General features: G+C 43.7%; 1 protein-coding gene across 1 annotated transcript; it reads right to left on the bottom strand.

Annotated features, from left to right (window-relative positions):
- Positions 1-27,999, bottom strand: LOC111225683 (USP6 N-terminal-like protein). The gene is made up of 14 exons (XM_022750701.1): positions 27,901-27,999; positions 21,908-21,981; positions 17,735-17,820; positions 17,578-17,617; positions 16,275-16,355; positions 14,801-14,908; positions 12,680-12,789; positions 8,748-8,796; positions 7,533-7,653; positions 7,220-7,314; positions 6,688-6,753; positions 4,581-4,680; positions 3,591-3,743; positions 1-3,459 (listed from the first exon to the last, which is right to left on the bottom strand). Exons 2-14 carry the CDS (start codon positions 21,971-21,973, stop codon positions 2,774-2,776), a joined length of 1,761 nt encoding a protein of 586 aa, XP_022606422.1. The 5' UTR covers positions 21,974-21,981; positions 27,901-27,999; the 3' UTR covers positions 1-2,773.

Genomic DNA, 27,999 nt, shown 5'->3' on the forward strand with positions numbered 1-27,999 from the left:
GCCAAGAAGTAAACACACTGTCCCCCCCCACACACACACTCTGACGTGAAGTGCTTAACAATGTCACACTATTATAACTTCATCTCATTTAAAGAGTTTCATTTAAAGTTTGATACATAACGATTCAAAAAGTTTAGATTATCTGGAGTTTTAGCATTAAAATACAGTGAAATGTCATAAAAAGCCGCAACATATTCACAGAATTCAAAATAATGGCCTTAAATTGGAAGAAGATTTTATAATCAGTTTTTTTTCTTCTTCTAATTTGGATGAAATCTAAAAGTTCAAAACTGCTTTCACAACATTTCTACTCTCCTTGGCTACATCTAGATAGAGACATGCTTGAACTAAACCAACCACAAGATGTCAGCCTTTCACTGTCTCTAAGCACAAAGCTGAAGAAATGAGTTCTCTGCCCTCAGATGGGGAAACTTGTCCTAACTCATCTTACCTACTGGTTCTACAATACTGTACATTTCTAAACACAATGTTAACAGAAGCAGGTACATCTACATCCAGGTCATTTTCTGTAAGATAAAAAAAAAAGTCTATTTTCTCTTTTCAAGGATCTCAGTGGGAATGCAGCAAATACTCCAGTTCTTGAAAAGGATGAGCACAAGAGCTGTTGTTAAAGGACCTGGACGCCCTTTCGAAGACGCTAACACAATAAATTACTGAGCTAGAAAAAACCACTTCTTTAAAATGAATGTGTAGGTTTGAATGTGTACAATCATAAGAGTGAGCCAGCTCACCATGTCAGAGGTTTCGTGTTCAGTCCCGTCACCTGAAAAGTTGCTTCTTTCCCTCATGTAGAGTCACATGAACCTCACTTCCTCTGTCGCTGTGCAGGATACGTCAAAAAATGTCCACAGAAGAACTGAAGCCGATCCAAATAAGGCATCAAGACATTAGTACAAAAAATAAAACTGTAATTCTGCTAGCAAATATTTTACAAAGGCCGACTGAGCAAACATTTTGTTCTCTGACGAAACATTACAAAACTACAAAAAAATTTTATTTTATTGTAAAGGGTGATGCCGTTTTAATTCCTTCTCTTTGTAATAAAACTCTCCAGGTAATTCAGACTTTTTCAGCCAATGAGGAGACAGCTGTAGATGTGATGTCGAACGCCCCAGAGTCCTGTAAGGAGTCTTGATTGAAGCAGTTGACACCTCGTCATCCGGCGTCTCCTCTGAGAGCCGGGTGTCGCTAATTCTCCAAATGCAAAATAACAAGCTTTGTGAACGAAAAGAGAAAGAAACGATCACATGGAGAAATCTGTAGAAACACAGTGGTAGTGGTAGTCACGTGGTGGAAGGGTTAATTAAGGTTGTGAGGTACACTCGTACGGATCTGAGCAATCTGATGATCAATCATTTCCATTTCCATGTCAGATAATTAATATTTGTAATTTCTCTGCAAGTGATACTTCATCTATCTAGTTTGCACGAGAGGAGTTTTCCATTCTGATACCAGCTGCAGATTTATTTGATGATTAATTATTTTTTTCAAGTACTCCACTTAAATTAAATGTGGGTTCTTTAAAGAGACGGATTAAGAAAAGAAAAGTCAAACTCAAAGCAGCAGATGTCGGGGGTTCCTGACTTTCAGCCGCTGGGTCAAGCTCCAAAAACACTACATACGACACTTCCCATAATGCATCTTTCATTAGAGCCTCGTTGCCTGGTAAACACCTACACTTTTTAGACTTTATGACCACAGTTTGTGATGCAGGTTTTCTGTTTTAAATCTGTATTCTGAGGACATCACTGTGACCAAACTCCTCCAGAGCCGCAGAAAACAAACTGGGCTCACATTCCAGCTCGGAGCAGGAAATCAGTCCAAATGTGGTTTTTTACTTTTTTGGGCTGAGGAGTAAAAGTGTTTCCACTTTCTGAGCTGAGGAAATCTCTCTGATCTGAGCTGATATGTAGGAGCGCTGCAGAGCTGATTCACCTGTTCACAGGAGGCAGAAACACCTGTGTGAGGAGAGACTGTCAAGATTATTGAAGGACGCCATTTTGACAAAAACTGAGTGACTTTTTTGTGAGTGGACTTTGTTCTGTGTACAATCCTCCACAATCCAAGCAAGATGCAGCACTATTATAGTTATTATAAACCAGTGTGATTGGACAGGGCTGAGTCTATTCATTTGTATTTGGATTCATTTTTAAGCCATACGAGTGGTTCGCCAGGTCTACTATGCAAATGAATAATATAATTATGAGATTTAAACTTTGTATTAATCTTGGTAACAAATGTTTGCACATAAAACCCCCACAGAATAAAGTTTTGCTACTTTCCACTGTCTAATACTGTAAAACAAGGACGTCACACTGAAGCCCAGGAGTCAGGGCTCTGCTGCTGAGTCAGGAAGCTTCCTACTGTAAATCACTAAAACAGGTTTTAATCCTGTGACTGAGAATCTTCACTGATGTTTTCAAACCTTTTACCTCCTGCAGGTGAAAATCAAACGCCCACAGTGACACTGTCACTGTCGCTTCACATGGAAACAGATTTAAATATCTAAAGGAGGAAAAATGCTTCTTACAGCCGTTACAAAACTTCTTAGAAAGTTACTAAATTTATCTCTTAAACTGACAAATTATCACCAATATCGGTGTTGGCGCTGAAACTGGTACCACATCTATAAGCAATTATTGCTCGACACTGATAATCTGACTGATAAATCATATTGTTCCTAAACCTTACTGGTAAAATCATCCAATAAATGGAGAAGTAACATCATCAATAAACTGATGATCTGCTTGTTTCATGAAACGTCTGCCGCCTGTGTTTCCTCTGATGCTGTGCTTGAGTCCTGGTTCAGGTTCTTGTCGGTGCACAGAGCCGAGGCCTGCTCCAGCAGCTGGACCAGGTACCTGTCCTCAGCCGCCTCTGCTGCCGACAGACCCTCAACATGGGCCGGGCCCGACCCCGGCGAGGACGCCTGGACTACAGGCACTGAACAAGTCCGAGGGATCCCGCAGGAGGACTGGTCGGTGACGGATGCAGAGGAGTCATCTGTAGAGGTCGGCAAAAGTGCGTCTGTAATCTGTGGAGCTGAGCGAGGTCCTGTGGAGACCGGTTCATCCCCCTCCTGATCCGGCAGAGACGGCTGATCCACTGTGACCAGGGTCTGGCTCCCTGGGGGCTGGTAAGGCGGAGGCCCCATCAGTGGGGAGCCGTCGGGGGTGAGCGGAGCCTGGCTGTGGATGATGATGGGGTCTGGGGAAGGCAGAGGGGCCTCCTCCTCCGCGGCGTCGAGATCCTTGGGGTCCTTGGAGGGGCTCTGGTCAGGGGAGATGGAGTCCGGCTGGTGGGAGATGATGTGGAGGCTCAGACCAGCTCTGGGGAACCCGCTGGCTGAGGACGACTTCCCTCTGGAGGACTGGACCGGACTCAACAGCACCGGCAGCTCCTGACCCAGAGGCTTACGAGGCAGTTCCTCAGGCTTCCCTGAAAACAACCAGGAGCACAAAGACTCTTAAGAACACAACACGGCTCCAGGGTCGGCAGCAAGAGTCCAGAACAGGTGTAACTCAGGTTTGTACTTAAGACCAGACTCTCAGCTCTGTGCAGCCGTGTACCTGGAGGAGGAAGGTCCAGCTTCATTTTTCTCAGCTCAGTCATGGAGTCCTGAAGCTGCTCCACGATCACGTCGTCACTGTAGAAGAAAGTCTGAGCGATCCGCTCCTGCAGAAACTCTCTGAGCTCCTCCAGGGACATCTTCACCAGACGCTCTGCACGTACAGAGAATACACCGTTTATTTGTTAAAGCCACATAAACAAACTGCGATGTCAACTTCACCTGAATCATGCATCTCTCATCAGCTGTGCAGGACTGGGGCTCCGTATTGAACATTTGCCAATTTCATCTTTATCTGATTTGAGCCGTTCTTGAACAGCTGTTTGTGTTCAGATGACACAAACAACTTTATATTCTTTTGTCAAATGAAGAAAAGGTTTTGCACATAAACATGTTTATATTCTTTAAGATAAGGTATCCAAAAACATTGTGTATAAGTATCATCACTATAAAGGTTTACCAACTGTGTTTGAAAATATCGATAAAAATCAAAGATACGAGAAGCCTGAGGACAGAAAGACTAAAGGAGAGAAGTCGACTGCGACTCCCAAGGCGCATTTCAGAGAGAAACATCCAATCACAGAGCTTCAAATTCTGTAGCAGGGTCAGTTGTGTATGAATTTGGTAACAGCTGCTCATCCCACTTCTCAGCTCTATCTAGGACACTGTGTCGACCAGAATCAGACTGGTTTATTACACAGACACTTAGGCAGCGTTCACAAGCTCATGTGAACACATTTAGTTTTCATCAGTGTGATGTTAAAAGAGCTCAAAATAAACAATGACTTTGAGTTATTGCTGTCGGGATTTTCTCACAGTTGCACTTTGACAGACTTTAAGAAAAACCAACCAACAGCTGAAAATCTTCAGAATCAGTTCATTTAAACAGTTTGATAAAAAGCTAAAGCTGACTGGTGTTTGTGGTCGTGACTAACAGCCTGAGTAGATAATGATTTCTCTCTCTGTGGTGAACTGTGCGGCGACTCCTTACTCTTGTGTATCTTCAGGATGGTGTAAGACATGGCGGTCAGCAGCCTCTCTCCCTCCAGGATGAAAATGTCCCACAGACGAAGGGTCAGGGTGAACGGCGTCTGCAGGATCACAAACACGACAAAGTCACCATATCGCTGCGAGTCAGCTCGGTCTGTTTACGCCAGCGGTTTTTCACATGTTATGCAGTTCTGGTCCTGGCCGGAGTCAGGAGGTTTCTTTGGTTCTGTGCCAGACCTCAGAGGCCCACGGGCCCCTCAGAGCCGAGCTAGTCAGCGGGACGGAGAAGTGCTGACAGCAGCCGAACCCTGCCAGACCACCACCACAGGATTGTGGGCATGCATGGAGGAGACTAATAGCAGTTTAGCTTAACAGCTCTTAATGCTCTCTTCTAATGCAACGTCCCCGAGCTCAAATATCAGCAGGACGGTTTCTGCTGAAATCATGTAAAATTATATTTAAAAAGGCAAATTGACAAATTTCTTGTTTCAGTCATTCTCAGTAATAAAGGCTGTTGTGCTTTTAGGTTGAACTTCACCGTGATCTTCTAACAGTGTGCGCACTAATGTGATGTTTTCTGTTGTCTCTGTAGGTGGCACTCTTCACTAAGAGGTGGACAGCGGTGCTACCGCTAAGTGGCTCTTCCTCTTCTGTCCTCCAAACTAACTGCAAACTAAACCTAACTCCTCCTGGATTAATCTAAGGAGAGATTTTCAAGTGACAATAAACCTGGATCATCAGCTGATCCACAGTCATGTTATAATCAGGTACAGAAGAACATCACGCACATTCTTATATTAATATCATATCAGGGTTTGTTCTGACTTGTGTGGTTGTTTGTGCAATTTGTAGTTACTTTAACATTAACCATCTGAGGGCAGTGGATGTTTCTATTAATATCTCTGCGATAGTACATTATAGAAATATGGTTTGAATGTTGTTAGAATCTGTAGATTCTTTCATTCTTGCGAGATCATACGTGACTCATAGCCTCTAAAATCTGGTTAAAGTAGAGTGACGGACGAGACTACGACTCATTTCAGGCATTTATTATCCATTTATCTACTATTTTATTTCTGTAAACCACTATTTTTATGAACGTATAGACTGTGGTGAACACAAAAACAGTTCGTAAAGGTTTGTTTTCACAAAATATTTGAAGAATTTGGAAAAACTAGGCTTCAATTTTTCAGCATTTGTGCCAAATGATCTCCTTGTGACAAAAAGGGGCTTGATGACAGAGAGAGCTCAGATTGTTCTGAAAACTGTGACATAACACACCTGGGTGCTATGTTTTATGCAGGTACCATTTAAAGGTGAATTCAACAAATAATGTAGAACTCGAGGAGATGCCCTCAGACGTCAGAGGGTTAACGGGTGTGAGTGTTTGATACTGACTGAAAACAGAAGAGAGTTTTTCACATATGACACAGACAGTTAAACAGCTGGTGGTTGACACATTGTTTGGCCTTTGCATGTCGCTCTGTGAGTCTGCACATCGCTCAGAGTTGTGATATGAATCACACGGTGCTGAGGTTAGAGGACTACCTGATATTTTGACTGTCAGGACGAACACGACGCTGCGTTTGCAGGAGCAGCTGATGATTCAGCAGCAGTTGAAATATCATGAACTTAAACTCATGTTACGCTGTTACTTTAACAGTCTACACTTACTGCCCTCTGCTCTCTGAAGCTTCTTCCTGCTACTGAATGTGGTAAACTGATGCTTTGTAGACTTTTTGAAAAGGAGTAGTGCAGAGGTGGACAGGGCGGCTCCTAAATCTAGATTAGCAGCTCGAGGTGGAGCTAGTTTTAAATGTTAAATCAAAGTCGAACTACAGCACTGCAGGATCTACTGAATATAAACATGTTGTTGCAAAAATATTGTTTGATTTTTCTCTCTTTTCCGTTAACGGGTAAGTTTATTTTATTTTAATCTTTGATCTCTTACTGTGTAGAGTTGTTTAAATTTTTAAATCTAAATACAAACTTTATATGTTAATAAACCATTAAAAAGAGAAGTTGAGATCCTTCGCTCTTCTGCTCACCAAATACGACACTGTCATTAAGACATTAGATACAGAGGGAATCAATCACACGTTCCTCACCCTGTCAATGAAACACTGGAGGAACCATTTAGTGCTGTAAATCCCTGCAGACATCTGCTCCCTGTCCTGGAGGGAGCAGAGAGAGAGAGAGAGGGGGAGAGAGAGAGAGAGAGAGAGAGAGAGACAGACAGGGAGAGAGAGAGAGACAGAGAGAGAGAGAGAGGGAGAGAGAGAGGGAGAGAGAGAGGGAGAGAGAGAGAGAGAGGGAGAGAGAGAGAGAGAGAGAGAGAGAGAGAGAGAGAGAGAGAGAGAGAGAGAGGGAGAGAGAGACAGAGAGAGAGGGAGACAGAGAGAGAGAGGGAGAGAGAGACAGAGAGAGACAGAGAGAGAGAGAGAGAGACAGAGACAGACAGAGAGAGAGAGACAGAGAGAGAGGGAGAGAGAGAGAGAGAGAGAGAGAGAGAGAGAGAGAGTAAACATCCACAGGGCATCAAATCACATTAAATGTCATCACAGATCAGAGTTGTTGCTGCGGTGTCGCTCCCTCGCCCTCGCTCTCTCTTATGAAACGCTTGCGTAACTGTGACCTCACCAGATGTTTCTTCAGTTTGGGGATGAGTTTGGAGATAATCTGATCATGATGCGCCTGGTATCTCTGAAGTTTAGGAAACCCGGGAACAAAAAATCCTTGAAAAGAGAGGAGAGAGAGCAGAGAGGCGCTTTTTTAATCCAACTTAATACGAATGTGGACGGACAGCGCAGCCTGTGATCAGCTGCACCGCAGAGCAGGAGCTGCGCAAACACGACTCTTATTTCGTTCTTCTTCGTAGCATTTCATCTGGAAAACATGCAAGAGGCAGTTTTTTTATTTTCATGTTGTAGATGAGCTCGCTGCGACGTCTCACCGTGCATGGCATGTTTGTGATTGGTCAGCAGCTGTGACAGGGCCCAGAAGGCGTCCTCTTCGTTCATGAACATGAGCAGCAGGGCGGCGATCTGACTCATCCCCTGGCAGTAGCTCACCTCCTGCAGGCGACAGACAGAAAGACAAACAGAGGACATTGCTCAGTTTGTCTATAGCTGCGTTATTTTCTACTCTTTAAATCTGCACAGTCGAAACGTACAGAGTCGACTCTGTTTCCTGTGTCGCTCACAAAGAGGTTCTGTAGTAATGTAACTGGGAACCTTAGAGACATGTTTGTCTGATCCTGAATTATTCTGCACGCCCTCCAGGTCCCTAATGTGAACTAACGTCAGTCGTAAAACACCAGATTTTTTTTAAAGGTGTAGTTGGGGTTAAAGAGACTAGTTTTTCAGGTCATTAAAAAACAATAAACAGTTAAAGAAAATAACGTGTTTGTCATGAAAATGGTGTTTTTTAGCCTCGTTAGCAGCTAAGTTCTGGGGATGGCACCATTTTGATCCAGACTGAAATGTCATTACAACTATCAGATGGATTGATATGAAATGTAATGCAGATATTCAGGGTTCCCAGAGGATGAATCCTACTGACTTTGGTGATCCTCTGATTTTTCATCTAGCGCCATCATCAGGTCAAAACTCTTTGGTCCTGGTTCATGTCAAAACTATTTTGTGTTCTTACTTTGTTTTCCCTGCTAATAAGCAAACATTAGCATGCTAACATGCTAAACTAAGACGATGAACATGATGAAAATTATACCTGCTAAATGTTGCTAAACATGTTAACACTGTGAATTTAGCTAACTCCCAGAGCTGTTACTCTCCTGATGATCTGATTTTAACCCTGTTCTTTTTGGTGTGAATCTAATTTCCATGTTTTGAAGATAAAAACAACATAACGAAGAGACAAGCAAAAATGGAATCAATGTATTGACATATTATTGATATTGCCTGAAAGAAGAATCTATTTGTACTCGATTAAATATCTGTAATTGATCACCTTCGTGTTTTTAATGGTGCCTCCAGTAGAAAACTGATAGTGAGAAACTCTTCACTGATTAAAACTGATGAGGTAATAACTTCCTGCTTCCTGCAGCCTCTGACACAGAGTCAGCATCACACACAGAAACTCAACTGAATCGAGATTTTATCACTTTAATTGAGTTTAGTTTCATGTGATGGAGAGAACTTCTACTTACTGTGTTGTAGACCGAATATGCAGAGAGAACGTGGAAGAGAGACTGCTGCCTGTAGAGAGGAGGAGAGGAGAGGAGGAGAGAGGAGAGGAGGAGAGGAGAGGAGGAGAGAGGAGAGGAGGAGAGGAGAGGAGGAGAGAGGAGAGGAGGAGAGGAGAGGAGGAGAGAGGAGAGGAGGAGAGGAGAGGAGGAGAGAGGAGAGGAGGAGAGGAGAGGAGGAGAGAGGAGAGGAGGAGAGGAGAGGAGGAGAGAGGAGAGGAGGAGAGGAGAGGAGGAGAGAGGAGAGGAGGAGAGGAGAGGAGGAGAGAGGAGAGGAGGAGAGGAGAGGAGGAGAGAGGAGAGGAGGAGAGGAGAGGAGGAGAGAGGAGAGGAGGAGAGGAGAGGAGGAGAGAGGAGAGGAGGAGAGGAGAGGAGGAGAGAGGAGAGGAGGAGAGGAGAGGAGGAGAGAGGAGAGGAGGAGAGGAGAGGAGGAGAGAGGAGAGGAGGAGAGGAGAGGAGGAGAGAGGAGAGGAGGAGAGGAGAGGAGGAGAGAGGAGAGGAGGAGAGGAGAGGAGGAGAGAGGAGAGGAGGAGAGGAGAGGAGGAGAGAGGAGAGGAGGAGAGGAGAGGAGGAGAGAGGAGAGGAGGAGAGGAGAGGAGGAGAGAGGAGAGGAGGAGAGGAGAGGAGGAGAGAGGAGAGGAGGAGAGGAGAGGAGGAGAGAGGAGAGGAGGAGAGGAGAGGAGGAGAGAGGAGAGGAGGAGAGGAGAGGAGGAGAGAGGAGAGGAGGAGAGGAGAGGAGGAGAGAGGAGAGGAGGAGAGGAGAGGAGGAGAGAGGAGAGGAGGAGAGGAGAGGAGGAGAGAGGAGAGGAGGAGAGGAGAGGAGGAGAGAGGAGAGGAGGAGAGGAGAGGAGGAGAGAGGAGAGGAGGAGAGGAGAGGAGGAGAGAGGAGAGGAGGAGAGGAGAGGAGGAGAGAGGAGAGGAGGAGAGGAGAGGAGGAGAGAGGAGAGGAGGAGAGGAGAGGAGGAGAGAGGAGAGGAGGAGAGGAGAGGAGGAGAGAGGAGAGGAGGAGAGGAGAGGAGGAGAGAGGAGAGGAGGAGAGGAGAGGAGGAGAGAGGAGAGGAGGAGAGGAGAGGAGGAGAGAGGAGAGGAGGAGAGGAGAGGAGGAGAGAGGAGAGGAGGAGAGGAGAGGAGGAGAGAGGAGAGGAGGAGAGGAGAGGAGGAGAGAGGAGAGGAGGAGAGGAGAGGAGGAGAGAGGAGAGGAGGAGAGGAGAGGAGGAGAGAGGAGAGGAGGAGAGGAGAGGAGGAGAGAGGAGAGGAGGAGAGGAGAGGAGGAGAGAGGAGAGGAGGAGAGGAGAGGAGGAGAGAGGAGAGGAGGAGAGGAGAGGAGGAGAGAGGAGAGGAGGAGAGGAGAGGAGGAGAGAGGAGAGGAGGAGAGGAGAGGAGGAGAGAGGAGAGGAGGAGAGGAGAGGAGGAGAGAGGAGAGGAGGAGAGGAGAGGAGGAGAGAGGAGAGGAGGAGAGGAGAGGAGGAGAGAGGAGAGGAGGAGAGGAGAGGAGGAGAGAGGAGAGGAGGAGAGGAGAGGAGGAGAGAGGAGAGGAGGAGAGGAGAGGAGGAGAGAGGAGAGGAGGAGAGAGGAGAGAGGAGAGGAGGAGAGGAGAGAGGAGAGGAGGAAAGAGGAGAGGAGAGGACAAAATGATGCCACTTATTTACTCAAGAAATGCATGAGTCACGTGACTCTGAGGTTCCGTCTGTTCTCTGTTCAAACGTTCCACTATAGGGAGGGTTTGTCATTTTGTGGATCGTTTAAACTGGACTGTGACACAAGCAGAGAAACTCAAAGTGAACTCACAGAGAACAGAGAACATGGAGAACCCAGAGAACATGGAGAACACAGAGAGCATGGAGAACAGATAACAGAGAACATGGAGAATACAGAGAGCATGGAGAACACAGAGAAAAGAGAACATGGAGAACACAGAACACAGACAGAGAAGAGAACATGGATAACACAGAGAACACAGACAGAGAAGAGAACATGGAGAACATAGAGAACAGAGAAAATAGAAGAGAACATAGAGAACAGGGAAGAAGAGAACTTATAGAACACAGACAGAGAAGAAGAGAACATAGAGAACATGAAGAACACAAAACACATAGAACATAGAACACAGAAAACACAGTACACAAAACAAAAAAGAACACAGAGAATAAAGAGAACAGAATGTAGAGAACGGAGAACAAAGAGAATCAAAACATAACACAATGCAGAAAGATACGCAGAAACAGAACACTGAGAACACAAACACTGAACACACAAAACACAAACGTCACAGGAAATAGAAAACAGAACACAGAGAACACAACAAAGAGAACGCAACCCACATAACACAACACATAAAAATGCGGATAGGCCAGAACACGGAGAACAGAGAGAACACGGCTCTGCAGCACCACTGCTGCTCTCCGTCTCTATAAAAAGGTTCATTTCTGCAGCGCCACTGATCCTCTGTTAAATATTGAAAGGTTCTGCTGCCCCAGACTTTCCACTGCCGCTCCCGAACAGGCCTGCGGTCTATTAAACTGTCAGTGACATCACTGTGCTGCAGGATCAGGTTCCACACAGACCGCCGACGCAGCCTGCCCACCTCTCTCACACTCGGTCCAGTTCACACCGAGGTCACAGAATCACCGGCTCCGTTCTCCTTCCTCCTGGATCCAAACTCGACTGAACCGAATGAAACGTGGCCAAAAGTATGTGGACACTTGAGCATGTCATGACATTTGACGTGCTGCTGTTTGATGTTATTTTTTCTTTAAATGTTCTACAGAGTGGACATCAAGTTCTGTTTCCTGTGTCGAACCACAATGAGGTTTTGTAGTAACGCAACTGTGGGAACCTTTTGAGACATGTTTGTCTGATCCTGAATTATTCTGCACGCCGTCCTGGTCGCTAATGTGAACTACATACAGTCAGTGTTTTTTATTAAAAATACCTGAATCTTTTAAAGAGGTAGTTGGGATTAAACAGACTAGTTTTTTAAGTCATTAAAAAACAATAAACTGTTAAAGAAAATAATGTATGAAAATATTTTTTTTTAGCCTCGTTAGCAGCTCGTTTCTGGGGATGGCACCAGACTGAAATATCACTACAACCATCAGATGGATTGACATGAGACATTCAGGGTTCCCAGAGGGTGAATCCTACTAACCGAGTCAGGTTCACATCCACCACGTGAACCTGGCTGCAGGGATTTTCTCACATTCAGACACCAGAGCATCAGTGTGGTCAGCCACTACTGTTTACATGGGTGTCCACATACTTTTGACCACATGGTGTTATTCTATTATGAATGAAAAGTTGAATTAATCTCAAAAGCTTAAATCACTCAGTGGTTTTGCTGCTACAGTCGTACTTGGTCTGGTATGACCAGTAGCGTAATCCCTGATTTTTTCTTTCTGCTGTTGCCGGGAACCTCCAATAAACCAGCAGCAGATGATCGCAGTGTTCTTGAGGGCAAATAGTTAACAAGGGAGTTGACGACACAGCTCGGTCCTCGCCCATCAGAGGCCTTGTATAGAGGGAGGAGGACTTTAAAATCAACTCTACATGTAACAGGAAGCTAAATGGACCAATGTGCTCTCTCCTCCTGGTTCTGGTTAACAGCCGAGCTGCAGAGCTTTGAATGAGCCGGAGCCGAAGCCAGAGAAAAGTGCATCACAGATGGAGTCGGCTTGAAATAATAGAATGAATCAGTTATGTAGTTACTTAAACTCGGTATAGTCTAATTATCTGTTCTTAATTTCTTTGTAACTTGAACGTCACCTCCGGCAAAGCCAAGTGGTTCAGAGAGCGATTATAAATATCCGTTCAGTAACGTGAGTCAGAGCTGCTCCACCTGATGAAATAAATGACAGATGGAAAATCTGACCGAAAACTGCTGCGTCCCTAACACTTACTTGACTCCAAAGCGATCCATGAACATGATATGGTTTCGAAAGGTCCTGTTGATGTCCAGGTCGATCTGCTTGATCTCGGATGAGTAGAGTCGGGCCTGCTCCTTCATTTTCTGAGAGGAAAAAACGAGAGGTGAGTCAACATGGACGGGGTCGGGCGGTTGAGAGATACTTGTGACTGAGTGAAGTGGCCGAAATGAAAGAAATAAAATGTGTTTCGATTACAGATGCTTGACAAGAAACAGGGGTTTACTTTGTACTTTTCAAATGAAAGCAGGACACATGGAAAATGTTTAATCCTCATTATTTTACTAATCTGTTCCTTTACGCCTCAGATGTAGCAAAATAAATGGATATAACTCAAAGTAATTAGACTGTATTTGGCCATAAATAATGTGCCAAAAAAAGCATAAAATATTAAATCTGGTTGATTTGATTATTTCTAATAAATCTCAGTTACATTTTCATCTGCTTGTTTTTCCCTCACTGACCTAATCCAGTGCACTTTGGTAAAAAGCCGGTGTGTGTTGCTAATCCTGCTGCGTGTTGTGATGGCAGGGAGGATAAATATGTGTCAGGTCAAACGTTTGGATTTAAATGTCCATCTGCTCCGACGGCTAATCAGAGACATTTACAAATCCAGAAGGGACCCCTGACGTCAGCCTGGACCTTTAGTGGCTTATTCCACATCCAGAGTTTTATTCACAGAGTCTCAACCTTTAAAGCTGGTAAGAGGTTTAAAGTCTAAATCATGTCTGAATATGTAACAGAGTCACAGAAATGTTTATCCAAAAAAAATGGAGAGAACTGAATAAGTTCTTCACCACATTTTGTTGTTTGTCAGAACGTTAGCTAGCAGGTGGAGTTAGCTAGCAGGTGGTGTTAGCTAGCAGGTGGAGTTAGCTAGCATGTGGCGTTAGTTAGTAGGCAGTGTTAGCTAGCAGGTGGAGTTAGTTAGTAGGCAGTGTTAGCGAGCAGGTGGAGTTAGTTAACAATAACACTTAAGTTTCTTTAATGGAAAAATAAACATTTTAGTAAACATTTGTTTACCAGAGTTGCACAAGAATACCGATACCAGTTTCATCTCTGTGCGTCAAAGGTCATGTTATCGTACGGATTAGCCCAGTTTGTAACGTAGTTATTTCTTTTTACTTAACACACAGAAACCTTGATTTTATTATCAATGGATTGGACAATTATTTTCTTTAATAATCCATCCATTGATTGTTCAGTTTATAAATGTCAGAAAAGAGTGAAAGATGTGTATCATTGATGCCCAAGTTAATCTATAAAGTTTATGACAAACAGTAGAAAACATGAAAATGTTAAGTTTTTTTGTCATAAAACATAGAAAATATTTACATTTCAGAAGCTGGAACCAGTGAAAGCTTCTGCAATCATTTAATCAATGAATAATTTCTGCTCCAGAGTACTGGTCGGTCTCTGGGTGCCAGGGGAAATAATGAAACTGACCTGTGTCATGGGGGTCACCAAGAAATGTTTGCCCCAGGCCCCTCGAGGTGGTTAATCCAACAGTGGCCTGGCTCAAAACAAACACTGAAGCAGGGGAAACTTGCTTTTTCCAAAGGAGACAAAATACACCCTTGATGGTCACGTCATGTTGTTGTTATGTAACTCGAGCTGTATTTCTCTGGGTCTAGTTTCTGCTTCTGAAAACTCAACACACTCTTCATCTTGTACATGGACTCTGCACAGAAGTGCTGATGAATGAAAAGGTATTTGTCGAAGCAGCACAAACTGTGAAGGCTCCTCAGACACCACAGTGCGTTTTTTGAAGACTATTTTCCACATAAGTTAAATATAACACATTTGAGAACGTGTGTTTTTTCTTTCCCTCTCCGCCTCTACCTGAGCTGGACAAGCAGCTTCCCCGTTTCCAGTCTTTGTGCTAATCTGGGATAAAGCAGTCCTGGACCTGAATCCATCTTCTCATCTGACTCTAGGAAACTGTCCTTTTAAATAAATAAAACATCTTTTACATATGCATACTAATATTTCTTGTTATGTTTTGTCCAACATATTTGCTGATACTGATATATCTCAAGCTAATTTATCAGTATTTTCAAAGAGAATACACTCATTTATCACATTATGAACAGATACCTCATATTTGCCCTCGTTCTCCTTCTTAGTCCTCTCCACATCCAGCATCAGGGCCCAGGCCCGGCCTCTGAGCTGCAGGGGAATGCCCTTGTACACTCGTTTCACCATCTGACAACAGAGAGAGGGAGGAAAACATAAACACTGAGTGAACGTTAAAGCCAGAGGGTTTGGAGAGCTGACTCTCTAAAATGTGAGTCACCGGAAAGTTTAACCACCTCCTGTTCGCCTACGTCAATATTCACAAGAACAAAACAAAGGTTTTTCACATTTGAGGCATAATCACTGAGCACGAAGCAGGTTTCGTGTGTGTGTGTGTGTGTGTGTGTGTGTCTGACATTGAAGAAGTAACTGCTGGGAGTAATAATGTTATTGTTTACCTGTGTGGGTTAGATGGATTTCAAACATCCCAACGTAAACCCACACGTTGAATACCACAAATTTTAAACTTCAAAAACGACGTTAGCAGCTGTTTCCATCCTACTTCTTCCTGTGGTGGAGCCTGGCGTTCAAGATGAGATCACGGTTTCTGAAATGTTCTTCCATCTTCCATTTTTGTATAATTTTTCTTCATGGACAAAACCAGATTTGTTTGAATCCCTGGTTGGTCATTTACCTTTATCAGGTAAGTTTTGGGTTCAACTACATCAGGCAAGATTCAACTGATGAAGGTCGACAGAAGCAAAATGTTTAAACTACAAACAGGACGAACAAATAACCAACAATGTGCTGGAAGAAAAGAGAGATGAGACTTAAACTTGGAGCTGCATTAATCCATTTATATAAATGTTTTGGTCACTTAGTTTCCTACTTTCACACCCAGCAGTTACAGAGCAACATGGTCGTTCATCTAGAGTGGCGTTCGTGTCCAGTGTTCCCGCTCTTTTAGCTCTGTTTTTGGTCTCCGCCAGTTCCTGAGAAAATCATCTGGCTCTTTAGCTGCTAAATGCTCCAGATTCCTCACCAGCTGCTGTGGTGCTTTTGAAAACAGCTGCCTGCTCCAGCTGGAAACACTAAGACTGAACCATGAATGTGATATAAAAACCAAAAATAGGAGCTAAAAGAGGCTAAAAACCTCCCTAAAGCTGCAGATGATTCTCTGTGTGTTTATAATATGAAAACTATTGATCTAAACAGCCATTAAAACTTTGTCCATCTCGAAGTATCGCCTAGTTTGACTCATATTTTATGGATTACGTTCAGCTCTGATCGGGAAGTCATTCAGGATGAGTGCGGCCTGTAGGAATCCAGTGTCTCTCTACAGTGAAGTGGACCCAGCACTGACAGCTGTGATGATTCATTGTGTGACTTCACAGTAACAATTCTCAGTGACCACATAGAAAACAGCTCCCACTTTACATACTTGTCTGCAGTCGTCTGAACTCTGCAGCAGTGAAGTCATTTTAATTAAAAAACAATAAACATGTTTTCAGTCTCCACATGGTGCAGCTCTGGTATGTGTGGACTAGTTACTCACCCGGTCACTGCTCTTGTATTTCTCCCACTTCTTCACCATCTTTAGCCACTTCTCTGCTCTCTCTATCTCCAGCTGCTTCAACTGTGAAAGGAGACATGAGCTGGTAAACAAAAACCCACAGTCCTCCTTTCCTTAGTTTCCACTGGACAGAAACAAGTGGTTACAACAACATGGCCGTTATCTCTAGAGCAGTAATTCCAGGGGTTATGGTGCTTAAGCAGTTGCCAGGGGGTAGTTAGGCTGTTTGCATAGTTCACATCCTGAGTCAGCTATAACACCTCACTGTATGTTCAGACCGAAAGCAACGAGAACGACAAAGTGACCGGAAGTCATTCACATTGGCGGCGCGTCTTGGGTGGTGTGGGCGTCAGAAATAAGCTGTGTTCCACTTCAGGCGCTGCGTCCTTCGGAGGCTGCATTTGAAGACACATTGCGTCACATTAGCACGAATAGGCTGTCCCATTTCGAAGGCTCCTTCAAATACGGTCGAGAATTGCGTCCTTCCATTCCTTGGCAACGAAGGAACCGACGGGTGGATCCCTCGTGGTCCAACCTATCCCATGATTCATTGCGTGCCAGCAACATAAGCAAACAACACCGACAGTTTACACTGTTAAATGTAAGTATTGAGTTTCAGCTCAGTTCAACAGTTAACAGTACGACTGTTCAAACCAAGGACCTTAAAACTACAAGTTTTTATGAAAAAAAGTCAGGTGTTGTCAAGGTTGCTAGGCGACAGGAGCAGTGCTTTGCGACACAACAGTACAGGCGGGAACAGCTGGTGACGCAAAGTGAAAATCATCCAAAGACCAGACCGTCAGATTTCGGTTTGGACTTTGTGAGCTATGACGCAGTTCAACGGCAACCAATCAAAATGCAGAAGTGCTCCACTGTGGAGAACACGAGAAGTCCCTGTTTGCTTACAGTGACGTAAATTTAAAAAACCAATGCATGGACAGAGGTGTCTGACACTGTAGGTGTTCCAGGTGAGTTGGTGAAGTGTAGCTTATGATATATTTTGTGAAAATAGGAGGGAATTACATGCTAACTAGCGCCAAACGCAAACAGAGCGCCCACGAACTTCAACAGCGTCCTTGAACGAACAGCCAGAGCGATTTCTTTCACTCTTGCCGCTTTCGGTCTGAACGTATGGTTTCCTCTCCACAAGCTAGCAGAGGAGTCAAAATAGTTAGCTAACTAAAAGTAACTGATTAAACTGCTTAAATAGTCGGCTAATAGAGCATAAAAATATTTGAAATAATTAGCTAAAAGTAACATGATGGATGGAGCGCTGAGTCTTTACCTTCACCTCGTGTGCAGTCGGGGCTTGTAGTTCGTCCTCACTGGAAAATAAAAAGACAGAAAGTGAAGAACATCATCAACAAACTGACTGCACAGCGCCACCTTGTGGAAGGAAACTGCTGTGACCAAGTGTGAGGAGAAACACAGGAAGGACTTACTGCATGAAGCCGAAGCGGTCGATGACTTTGTAGATGCTGTAGTCGGCATCTTCCCAGGGGTCGATCTCCACCCCGCCCTGCCTGCCCTGGAGACACAGACACTCACAGACTTACATGGATGCAAAGAGAAAAGCACACACACACTGAAACTGACGATAAAACTAACACTACAATGTTTTAGATTAAATGGAACCAATGAAATCTGCCTCCAAAACTTTTTTCACCTGAGAACAAGGCAGTTTGGGGGTTGAATGTCTCGCTCCAGGGCTAAATTAAGTTAAGGGGAGCAAATGTTGCTTCATTTTGTTGTTCATTCATTCATTTCATTTCATTTATTTATTTATTTGACACAAATCAGAATATAATGCAAGTAAAAACATAGAAATATGAAAATGGCAACGGGCGTAAATGGGACACACCAATAAGGTTCATACCTAATACCTAAAACCCTAAAAAGAGTAAGTGAATGGTCTAAAAACATACTGTATATCCCATCAGTACAAACATGAATTCAATGGGCAAGATACACATCAGAAATAAATGGTTGTTTGCATTTGTGCTAGCTGACAGCTGACGGAGGTTAGAAACCGAACTCTGGTGTTTAAACGCTGCAATAACAGTGTTTAAAAACCAAGACACGGTTTAATCAGGATACATTCACGGATATGTGTAAAAGTTCTGACTCGGATAATGGACCACTGAGACAGCAGGAGGCAGGTTTTTCCATGAATGTCTGTGCAGGATAATACCATGGCAACCCATCCATCCAATCTGACAAAGCCACCTTCAGCGCTACGAGCTGCTAGCATGGCGCGAAAAATTATATTTACTGTAATTACAACACATTTTATTCAGATTCACACACAGTCTGCACACAAACACACACACACACACGGCAGTAACAGTTTTCACGAAAAGGTCTGAACACAAACACTTTTAATGAGTAACTAAATAACTCTAACAGCATGTGTAAAGTCAGACTCCACAGGGAAACTGTCCAACCAAAACACGAGCTCAGAATCTGCATTAACCAGCACAAAGTTTAGGAGTAATGTTTGTATCATGGAAAATCCATTTAAGCAACAATCTGGTCCCAGTGTTGACATAACAGAGAGGGAACTAATCCTCCGACAGCCTACCGGAGAGGCCACTGCTGTGTGGTTGGCTGCCTGTCTGGAAGGCGGCCAATCACACTCCTGCTCTCAGCGAGGAGGAGGAGGGGGGCGCACGGCTTCATCGTGGTTGAGTCGGCACTCTGAGCCCCGGAGGCACCGCGAGTGATGTCAGCGTCATGAAAGTGAGAGGACTAAAAATACTTTCTCACTGAGGGTGTTTGGAGTGGCAGAGAGAGAGAGAGAGAGAGAGATTAGAGCTGTGTTTGAATTTTAAATCTGCCACGCTGATGTACAGTGCTACTACTGCGGGAAATGAATGGACTGAACATTTCACTGAATTAAACTTTAAGCTTTAATGCATTTCCCTGTGGGAGTTTGGACGGTCTACGTTGGGATGAAAAAACCAAATAAACTGAAAGCTGGTATCGAATGTCACATGATGTATGACAATCATTAATAACACCTGCATGGTTTCCTCTGGCAGCATCATGATGCGTCTACCTGTCAGGACACACCTTGACTCCTGTGTGCACTGTGGTGTCAAATGAAGCCAACATCTGTGACGTGGACTTCATTTTTTATGATCAGATAGGGTTAGGGTCCTCATTTAAAACTAAATTTTGCAAGTTTGACCATATTTTTTTCGACTTTACTGGAGTTTCTGTGGTGACACGACATTTCATCTTCATGGCTGGATCAAGATCACCTGACTGTGCCATTAAACAGCTGATAAACCTGCAACAGAGGAGCTGCATTAAAGGATGCAGGATTTTTAAGGGAAGTGCAATGTTCAACATGAATACGACAGATTGAGACTGATGTCAGCTGACTCAGAGAGCAGGAAGTGTCAGGGGAAGAGAGGTGAAGCAAGGTTAAGTTGGTCTGATACATAAATCTGTATGAATCTGTGGCAGGTTTTTTACCCAGAATAAACAGTGGGGGGTGGGGGGGTGGGGGGTGTGGGGGTTGAGCTCTGCTGCTTGGAACTGTGTCTGAACGTGTTTGGAAACCAGCGTCCATACACAGAGACCTCACTGACGCGGGAGTTTAGCCAGCCGCCGGAGGTTGGTCGTCAAGTCAATCGCGGCGCGCATGTGTCACAGCTGTTGCTATGGCTAGACAGACCCCCCCCCCGCCTTCCATGCCCACCCCATCGCCCCTCTGCTCCGAGCTGCTGAGCTATATTTAACCTCCGTCTGCCACCGTCTCCGTTCCCCCAGTGTTCAACGCTGCATCGACACGTTCACCGCTGTGAGCCTCTCGTTCCTCCGCTCATCAAGGCTTTTACTTGACATTAGATAACACTTGTCTTTTTGCTCATCATACTCAAACTGTTACTAACTTTCTAAGAGGCTTTTGCAGAAGAGGTAAGAGTTGAGTGTGGTGACGTCAAAGTCATGCAACCGACAAAAATCCCGTTGGCTTTTTGTCGAGGGAACCAGGGAGATGTTAACTTCCTGGTTGGCCAACAAAAACACATCATCCCTGCAGCTCTCAGTTTATACATTTGCACTGAATAAAAATATAAATGCAACACTTTTATTTTGAAAAAAAGGATATTTATTAGATACTGAACTGTGTGACTTGGGCTCCAGATGTGCATTTTTTGCAGGGATCAGTATCTGGTGTGACCGACATCAGAGTTAATGAAGTCGTTGATTGTTTGACCGTTTCATTTTCAGTGTCTGTGTGAAGTTGCTTGATATTGGCAGGAAGTGGGTCACGCTGTCGTACACGCAGATCCTGATCATCTCAAACCCGCTCAGTGGCTGACGCGTCTGCTGACGACGCAGGTCATGAAAGAACTCGGATGATACTTCGAACTCGACGTGTGCGAACATCTGCGTGTTTCTTTAATGTGCTTAGAAAAAGTCTGAGATGTTTTATTTCAACTCATGAAAAATGGGAGTAAAATCAAAAGTGTTGCATTTATATTTTTGTTCAGTGTAATAACCTAATAATGACTTTCACACACCAGTAATAATCCCTTAGTTTAACTATGACTTTATTGATCTTTATTTAACTCTTTGTCTCTTCTAATTGACTGTTTTGTGTGGCTGAGGGCGGTGACTGCTTTGTTGTGACATCACAAAGTTCCAGAAGTCCTGACGGCTGGTTTTAAGGCTCAGTTTCTGAATACAGGCTGTGTGCATTTCTCTGTGGACTGAGGCTTTGATACTTTCACAGTATTAATATAGAAGCTAGACCTGATCTATAATCACACTACACATGGACACAGACCTTTACACTGGAGGAGCTTTAAGATAATTAGCAGATGATCTGATGTCTCATTAAATCGACTGTTTGTAGACGTGAACAGGAAGAATCAGAGTATTAATAATAAGGAGTCAGACTTCATCATCTCCATTTACTTTTACTTATTAACTGAGTTTACTAGAATATTTTCCATGTCTGAGTTTAATACTAGTTTCAGTTTCAGTGCGATTTAATATCTCTGCTCGTCATTCTCCAATCACATGAAACCACAGGCGAAAACATATTATTACACAATGTGTTATTAATGCACTCTGGCAGCACACTCACATCCACCCACACACATACTGTACCCACATCCACACTGTACTGTCCTCCACACACACACAAACACAAAGCGCTCAGTTGAATTCACACTTTGTTTGTTTGCTTTTTTTTTTTTTTAAACCACAAAATCAACACAAGTGTGAACTCCACCTCCTACACAAGAGCAACACACAACACACAACACATGCAGCAAAGCATCCACAGCCTGAAGTAATGTCAGATGATAATGACAATTTTGTGTTTTCGCTGACGACCACGGATAATGTTAGTAACGATATCTGCCAACCAGAGCTGGGACGATCAGATATTCTTTCCAAATCAATATCGGAGGATCTAATTAAAGATAAATATCAGGGTTTTTACTGAATACAGCAACAACAGAGTCAAATACATCTGTGTTCTGGTATGAATCTAAAAAAAATAAAAAAAACAAAACTGCTGTAGAAAACTGACATGATCCATCTGGACTGAATCAAAACAACTGACAGTTCTCTGTGGGTTGGAAGCACAAACTCACCGTAGCATATTTCAAGATGATATCAGCACGTTCCTCTGCTATTAGAGTCTCAATGTCTTTCTTCATGTCAATATCTGTAAGAAGAAGAAGAAGAAGAAGTCAAGATGAGTCAGAAAATTAAAAAGCACGCAGCTGATAGAAGTGGGAGACTGTTGGCCTCTAAACCAGCAGGATGAGCTGGCACTGCTGCCGCAAACACGACTTCATCGTAAAAACAAACACAGTTATCAGTAGTTGGTTGCATGTGCAATTTATCAATTGGCTTTAATTGATTAATTGATTAATCATTTCAGTCACTTTTCAAGCAGAAATACAGAAAAACGTTCTCAGGTTCCAGTTTTTATAATGTGACGATTTCCTGTTTTTCTTTGCCATATGACAGGAGATTGAATACGTTTTACGTTTTAAGACTGTTAGTCGGACAAGGCAGCACAGTGATGACATCACCGCGGCTCCAAAGCAAAGTTTTCACTATCTTTTAACAATTTAAAGACTGAACGATCAATCAGGAAAATAATCGGCAGGTTAAACAACAGCCACAATACAAATACAAAAAAAGGTAAATCAAAGTTTTATTCTTTATTTGCTGAAAGTTTAAAAAAACTAGAATCACCTCCTCATGGTTGTATCCCTCCACCACTCAGACTAGTTCCATGTTACATCCCTGTTTATCCAGTCATAGAAAATATGAACCATAATTGTTGTGTGAGGTCTTGAGTAATGGCTAAAAAGTGTTTTCTGAGGTCACCACGCCCTTGACGTTTGACCTTTGACCCCCAAAATCTAATCAGTTTGTCTTTAAGTCCTCATGAATGTTTGTGCCAACTTTGAAGAAATTCCGTTAAGACGTTACTGAGATATCATGTCCACAAGAAAGGGACGGACAAACGGACAACCTGAAAACAAGATGGCTGCTGCTCTGTCTGGTTTTCTCTTAATGAACAAACATGTATCTGATAAGTGGCTAACATGTTAGCTTCTGTTCACTAGCTAGCAAAGAGCAGCATGTCTTCGTTAGGCTGCAGCATAATTACATGCCTTTTAATAAACAGTGTTATGAGCAGTGACAGACTCTCCAGCTGGTATTACATTACACACTAAAAGAACATGAAACTGGCAAAGTAGGAAGTAGAGGAAGACGACACGAGTCAGGAAGACGTAGAAAGTCGACGTCACGGAGCAGAATGAATCACAGTTTCTGGTGAGTTGGGAACTGGCTCTTTTGGTAGAATCTGTGCAGATTATGTGAGTCGTCTGAACAAACCTTTATACAACGTGACAGGAGCGCGGTGTGAATGTGAAGCATTTTATTCACATGCAGGTAAATATGTTTTATTGTGCGCTGTGGCCGAGCCGTCAGAGCTCTTATATGTTATTTAAAACGTACTGTGTCTGAATGTAAAGTCTTGTGTGTTTAATGTGTTTCTACACTTAGTTCAGCATGTTGTACACCTCCGTTAGAGGCTCGTCTCAGCTGAGAATTATTTAAGATAACGTGCTCCGAGTCTAATGGTTGAACCATATGAATAATGAATATTTGAGATGCGGTCCATCAGTTCAGAGGAGCCAGAGAATGAACTGCCGGTTTGTCCATCAGACAGACAGAGGCGGGTAATACGAGCGGACCGTACTGCAGCGTTGCAGTAATATAAGTCCCCTGGGAACCATGAACCTGCCGGTGTTCATATGACACCCCCACCCACCACCAGCCTCCTGCATGACGTCTGCGTCACACCAACGCTGAGCTGCTGTGACAGGAAACCACACTGAAACAGGAAACCACACTGACGGACCACGTCATGAACATGGAGGACCGGAGCTGCTGCAGTCATGATGTGTGGACACTTTGACTACAACAAACAGTCACACTTCAGATAGAGTGTGAATTCACCTGTTGCAGTTCAGTTCTTGACTATCTTAAGCCGGATCGTGAAACAATGAATTATGGGTAAATTAAGACTGTTTTCAATATTAAAAAAATGGCTGAGCGAGGAACCGCATCCAAACGCCAACCTTCAGCAGAACATGTTTGTCTTTTGGAAGAATTCAACAATTACAAGAGTGTTAGAGTTAAATAAGAAGTTAAATAATAATGTGATTTGGAAAATAAAAATGGCTGCCGTCTCTAAAAACTCTTTCTCTTCTCTTTTCTAATGTTCACAAACCACAAATTATGAGCCGTGTTTTCCTGTTTTTTGTTGTTGGGTGCTACTGGTCAGGCAGGTTTCACTGATTGTTACCATGGTAACATTGGTTTTAGGCCTGAGTTAACCTGGGGGGGGGGGGGGGGGGGTAAGGGTTGTGATGTTTTGAAGAACATGAAGACTGGACCAACACTACCGACCAGTCTGATCAGCACCTGTACTGCTTCATCAGACTGGACTTCAGCTACTGATTGAACTACAAATCCCAGACTTCACATGGCGGAGGGTGATATCATGACACCTTCTGTAAGACGGCTCCTTTTGTGTCTTTTTAAAACAATGCACACGATCCCAGCTGGATCCGGAGGGGAGCTGCTAAACCCGTCCCCAAACAAAAGCGGAGAGGGTTTTTAATCCTGCTTAATCTACATCCTCCGTGCGGATCTACACCAATGACAGGAGCAGCAGTGGTAATCTGGACACGCAGCAGGACACGCGAACCATCTGGATTAGAAATATCTCCAAAGCAGGATTATGCAATGAAAGTCTGTTATTGCCGAAGCAGGAACAAAGAGCCAAAGGTTTGAAGTTGAACGGACGTTTGGAGCCGTGGCTTCGATCTGAACCTTTAAACTCACTCGCGATAAACTGTATTTACAAAGATAAGATGAGAGATATCAGTGATTGATTGACTGATTGATTGATTGATTGAGCAGATGAGCAGGTACCGGAACCTCCTAAAAACTGATCATCAAACAAGAGCCGACCTGAAGCCAGAAATCTTAGTCCAGTTCTAAAATCACAACAAGAAGCTGGAAGATTTCTTCTTTTTCCTCGATAAATAAACTGTTTAATGAAACCTGTTGTTGATTCACCATCTTGACAGAAAGTTAAACACAAGTGAAATCTGATGAAGTTTAAAAGTAAGACGACAACCACATTTCCAAATCTGCAAGATACATTTTTTTTTTGTCTGAAACCGTCTCAAACATAAAAGTTTCTTTACATTAAAGAAAGAAAGAAACAGTTTGATTGTGAAAGTGATAATTTAGATAATTTGACCTTTATCTGGTTTATTTTTCAAACATCTGGTCAGTGTCATCATCCGCCTCTAACGTGATGTAAGCTCCTCATCTTTCTGACAAAGTGACAGAAAAAATACTAATATTTTATACAATAATTCTTCATTTAAAAGCGTCTGTGAATCCCTGAGTTTTTCTAAATGCTCCTGTTTTTCTGAGACTTTTTGACTTTCAGGCTTTTGGACTTTATGGTTTTTGCTGATTCCCTCAATAAACATCAGATCCAAAAACACCTTCATGTCACTTGGACCTTGATATTTTAGACATCCACACAGATACTTTTGGCTTTGTAGTGTTTTAAATTTCACTTCTGTCAGCCAGGACTCGGAGCAGAGTCATAAATTTGAGAGGAAAGTGTTTAAAAAGTACAAAGTAGAATCTAACAGAGCTTCAGATCGGCTCTGGCCCTGCAGAGGTTCATGTAGAAAGGTTAATAGCTCACAGAAGCTTTAAATATGAGCTGTCATCTGAAGCATATGGCAGCGGCCGCATGTGGTCAGTGCACTAAATCACAGAGGAGCTCTGGCTGGAGTCCCAGTACGAAGGGCGGAGGCCCAAACTGGGAGAGAGAGGAGAGACTGGACGGCAGCTCGCTCCTCTACCTGACAGGAGGACTGACAGCCTCAGAGTTAGAGGGTTGTTCTCTGGTTAATTACAGACGACACTGACAGACCGTCTGGTCCCTGGGTCTGAAGTCATGAGACGTGGGACCTGGACCTGAGTCCGAGGTGGAAAGTCAAAGGAGATAAATGCATCATTTCAAACGTGTGCGAGTTCAAGGTGGGAGGGAACAGCTGTATGTGATCACTGACCACAGATACTTTGAATTTTACAAGGTTAGGCAGATGACATCACTCCGTTAGGACGCTAGATAAATGTATTAAAAGTGCTGAGTCGTGTTGGAGGAGCGTTAAGTGCTGAGTGTGTGGGCGGCCATGTTTGTTTTGTCAGGAGCTGGAGGAAACACAGACTTCAACGTCTGAGGATCAAACACCAAGTTCACGTCCCGCTCGACTGATCAGAGACATGAGCTTCTACTTGATCAGATTTGATCTGTTAAATGAAATGATGGATTTCAGTGGAGCTGGTGCTGAGTCACGGTCCGGGTTCAGAGACCTGGTCGACGCAGAGACTGAAGATCCGATTAAACAAACGTGGACTTACACGGTTCTGAAGTGGAGCTTTTAATCTCTTCTTGCCCAATACTTCAATGATGAACATTAATACCTGTGTTTTTGTATGTATAGACATTATGTTTATTGTTTTCACGTTTCCTTAATGCAACTTTAACTATTTTTATTCCTCCGTCAGAGCGGCAGCCATATTGTTTTCAGGCTGTCCATCCGTCCTATTCTCGTAGACAGGGTCTCTCAGTAGCGCCTCGACGGAACTTCTTCAAATTTGACGCCTCGACGGAACCTGGTCTCACGGATGAACTGATTAGAATTTGGTTGCTAAAGGTCAAAGGTCAAGGTCAGTGTGACCTAAGAAAACACTTTTTAGCCATCACTCAAGACTTCCCACAGAAATTATGACAAGATTTCACACAATTGGTTCATATTTTAGTGACTCTGGATAAACAGGGATGTAATCTGGAACTAGTCTGCGTGGCGGAGGGATACGACCACAAGGAGCTGATTCTAGTTAAGATGTGAAGTACAAGGCTGGATCACAGGCAGTGTCCCCAAAAGCCCCAGGTTTCTTCCACATCATCAACTATGACGGGTTCTCCATCCTCCATCTTGTGGACCCGGTCCACTAGAGGTACCCTGGTCTGAATCTAGTTTTAAGACCTTTTCTCCTGATCTCACTTGTTTTAAAGTGTTTAACACAAACAAACAAACAAACAAACAAACAAACAAACACACACACACACACACACACACACACACCCTGGGTACGGTCGTATTATTCCATCACAGGAGAACTGTACTGCTGCGCCTGGTGATTATTCTCATCTGACAATGATTTTCTTAAATAATTAATTTAATGTTCAGTGAATAAAATGTGAGAAAACAGTGAAATTACGCCTCATTATTCCCTGAACCCCACGTGCACATGTTCTGTCACGTTTTGTTTGACCAGCTGTCAGAAACACAAAGACACTGAGAGAATTATCACAAAAACAAAGGAAAACAGCAAATATTCACATTTTCTTTGGCTTTGAACTTGATGCCAATTGATTTTCTATCATCTGATCGATTATCAATTTATCATTTCAGCTCCAATGAAACTGCCAAGTACAGTACGGGGTCAGTAGGGGAGGTGGTTGAGCTTTACTGACATTTTTAAACGTTACATTTGACCCTCAGCTCTCATGGACATTGAACGCAGCACCAGCAGCTGTAATGTAAATGTTAGTTGTGTGAAACTGTGTTAAACTCTCCTGTGTGTGTGCGCGTGTGTGTTGTTGTTGTTGCAGCGGCGGCAGCGGCAGCAGCCTCCGGCCTGCAGGGAGCTCAGAGCCGCCGCTGCCGCCGCTGCCGCCGCTGCCTTCACTGCCTCCATCAGAGGGACGTGCATGTACCGGGATGCTGGTCCGGTCCGCTCCCGGTTCAGACTCACTACACTGAGACCCCGGACCTCATTAGTGGTTCACGGTGTCATTTTGTGATGGTAAACAAACCCCCAGCCTCCGGTGGGATGAGCCGTGATGATGCCGTGATGTGAGACGGTGATACAATTCTCACGCGAGATCATTTTATTCTAATGAGAATAATAAAGAAAAGCAGCAGGAATGAGAGGAGGTGAAGAGCAGTGTGGTTACCGTGGTTCAGCTCCGGCTCCTCGGGGCATTCTCCGGTGAAAGTGCAGCTCCGACACAACGAACCACCGGTCTGACAACAATAGCCTCCGTCAATCCATA

Source organism: Seriola dumerili, unplaced genomic scaffold (assembly GCF_002260705.1).
Source record: "Seriola dumerili isolate Sdu_G_001 unplaced genomic scaffold, Sdu_1.0 BDQW01000012.1, whole genome shotgun sequence".
Taxonomy (NCBI): domain Eukaryota; kingdom Metazoa; phylum Chordata; class Actinopteri; order Carangiformes; family Carangidae; genus Seriola; species Seriola dumerili.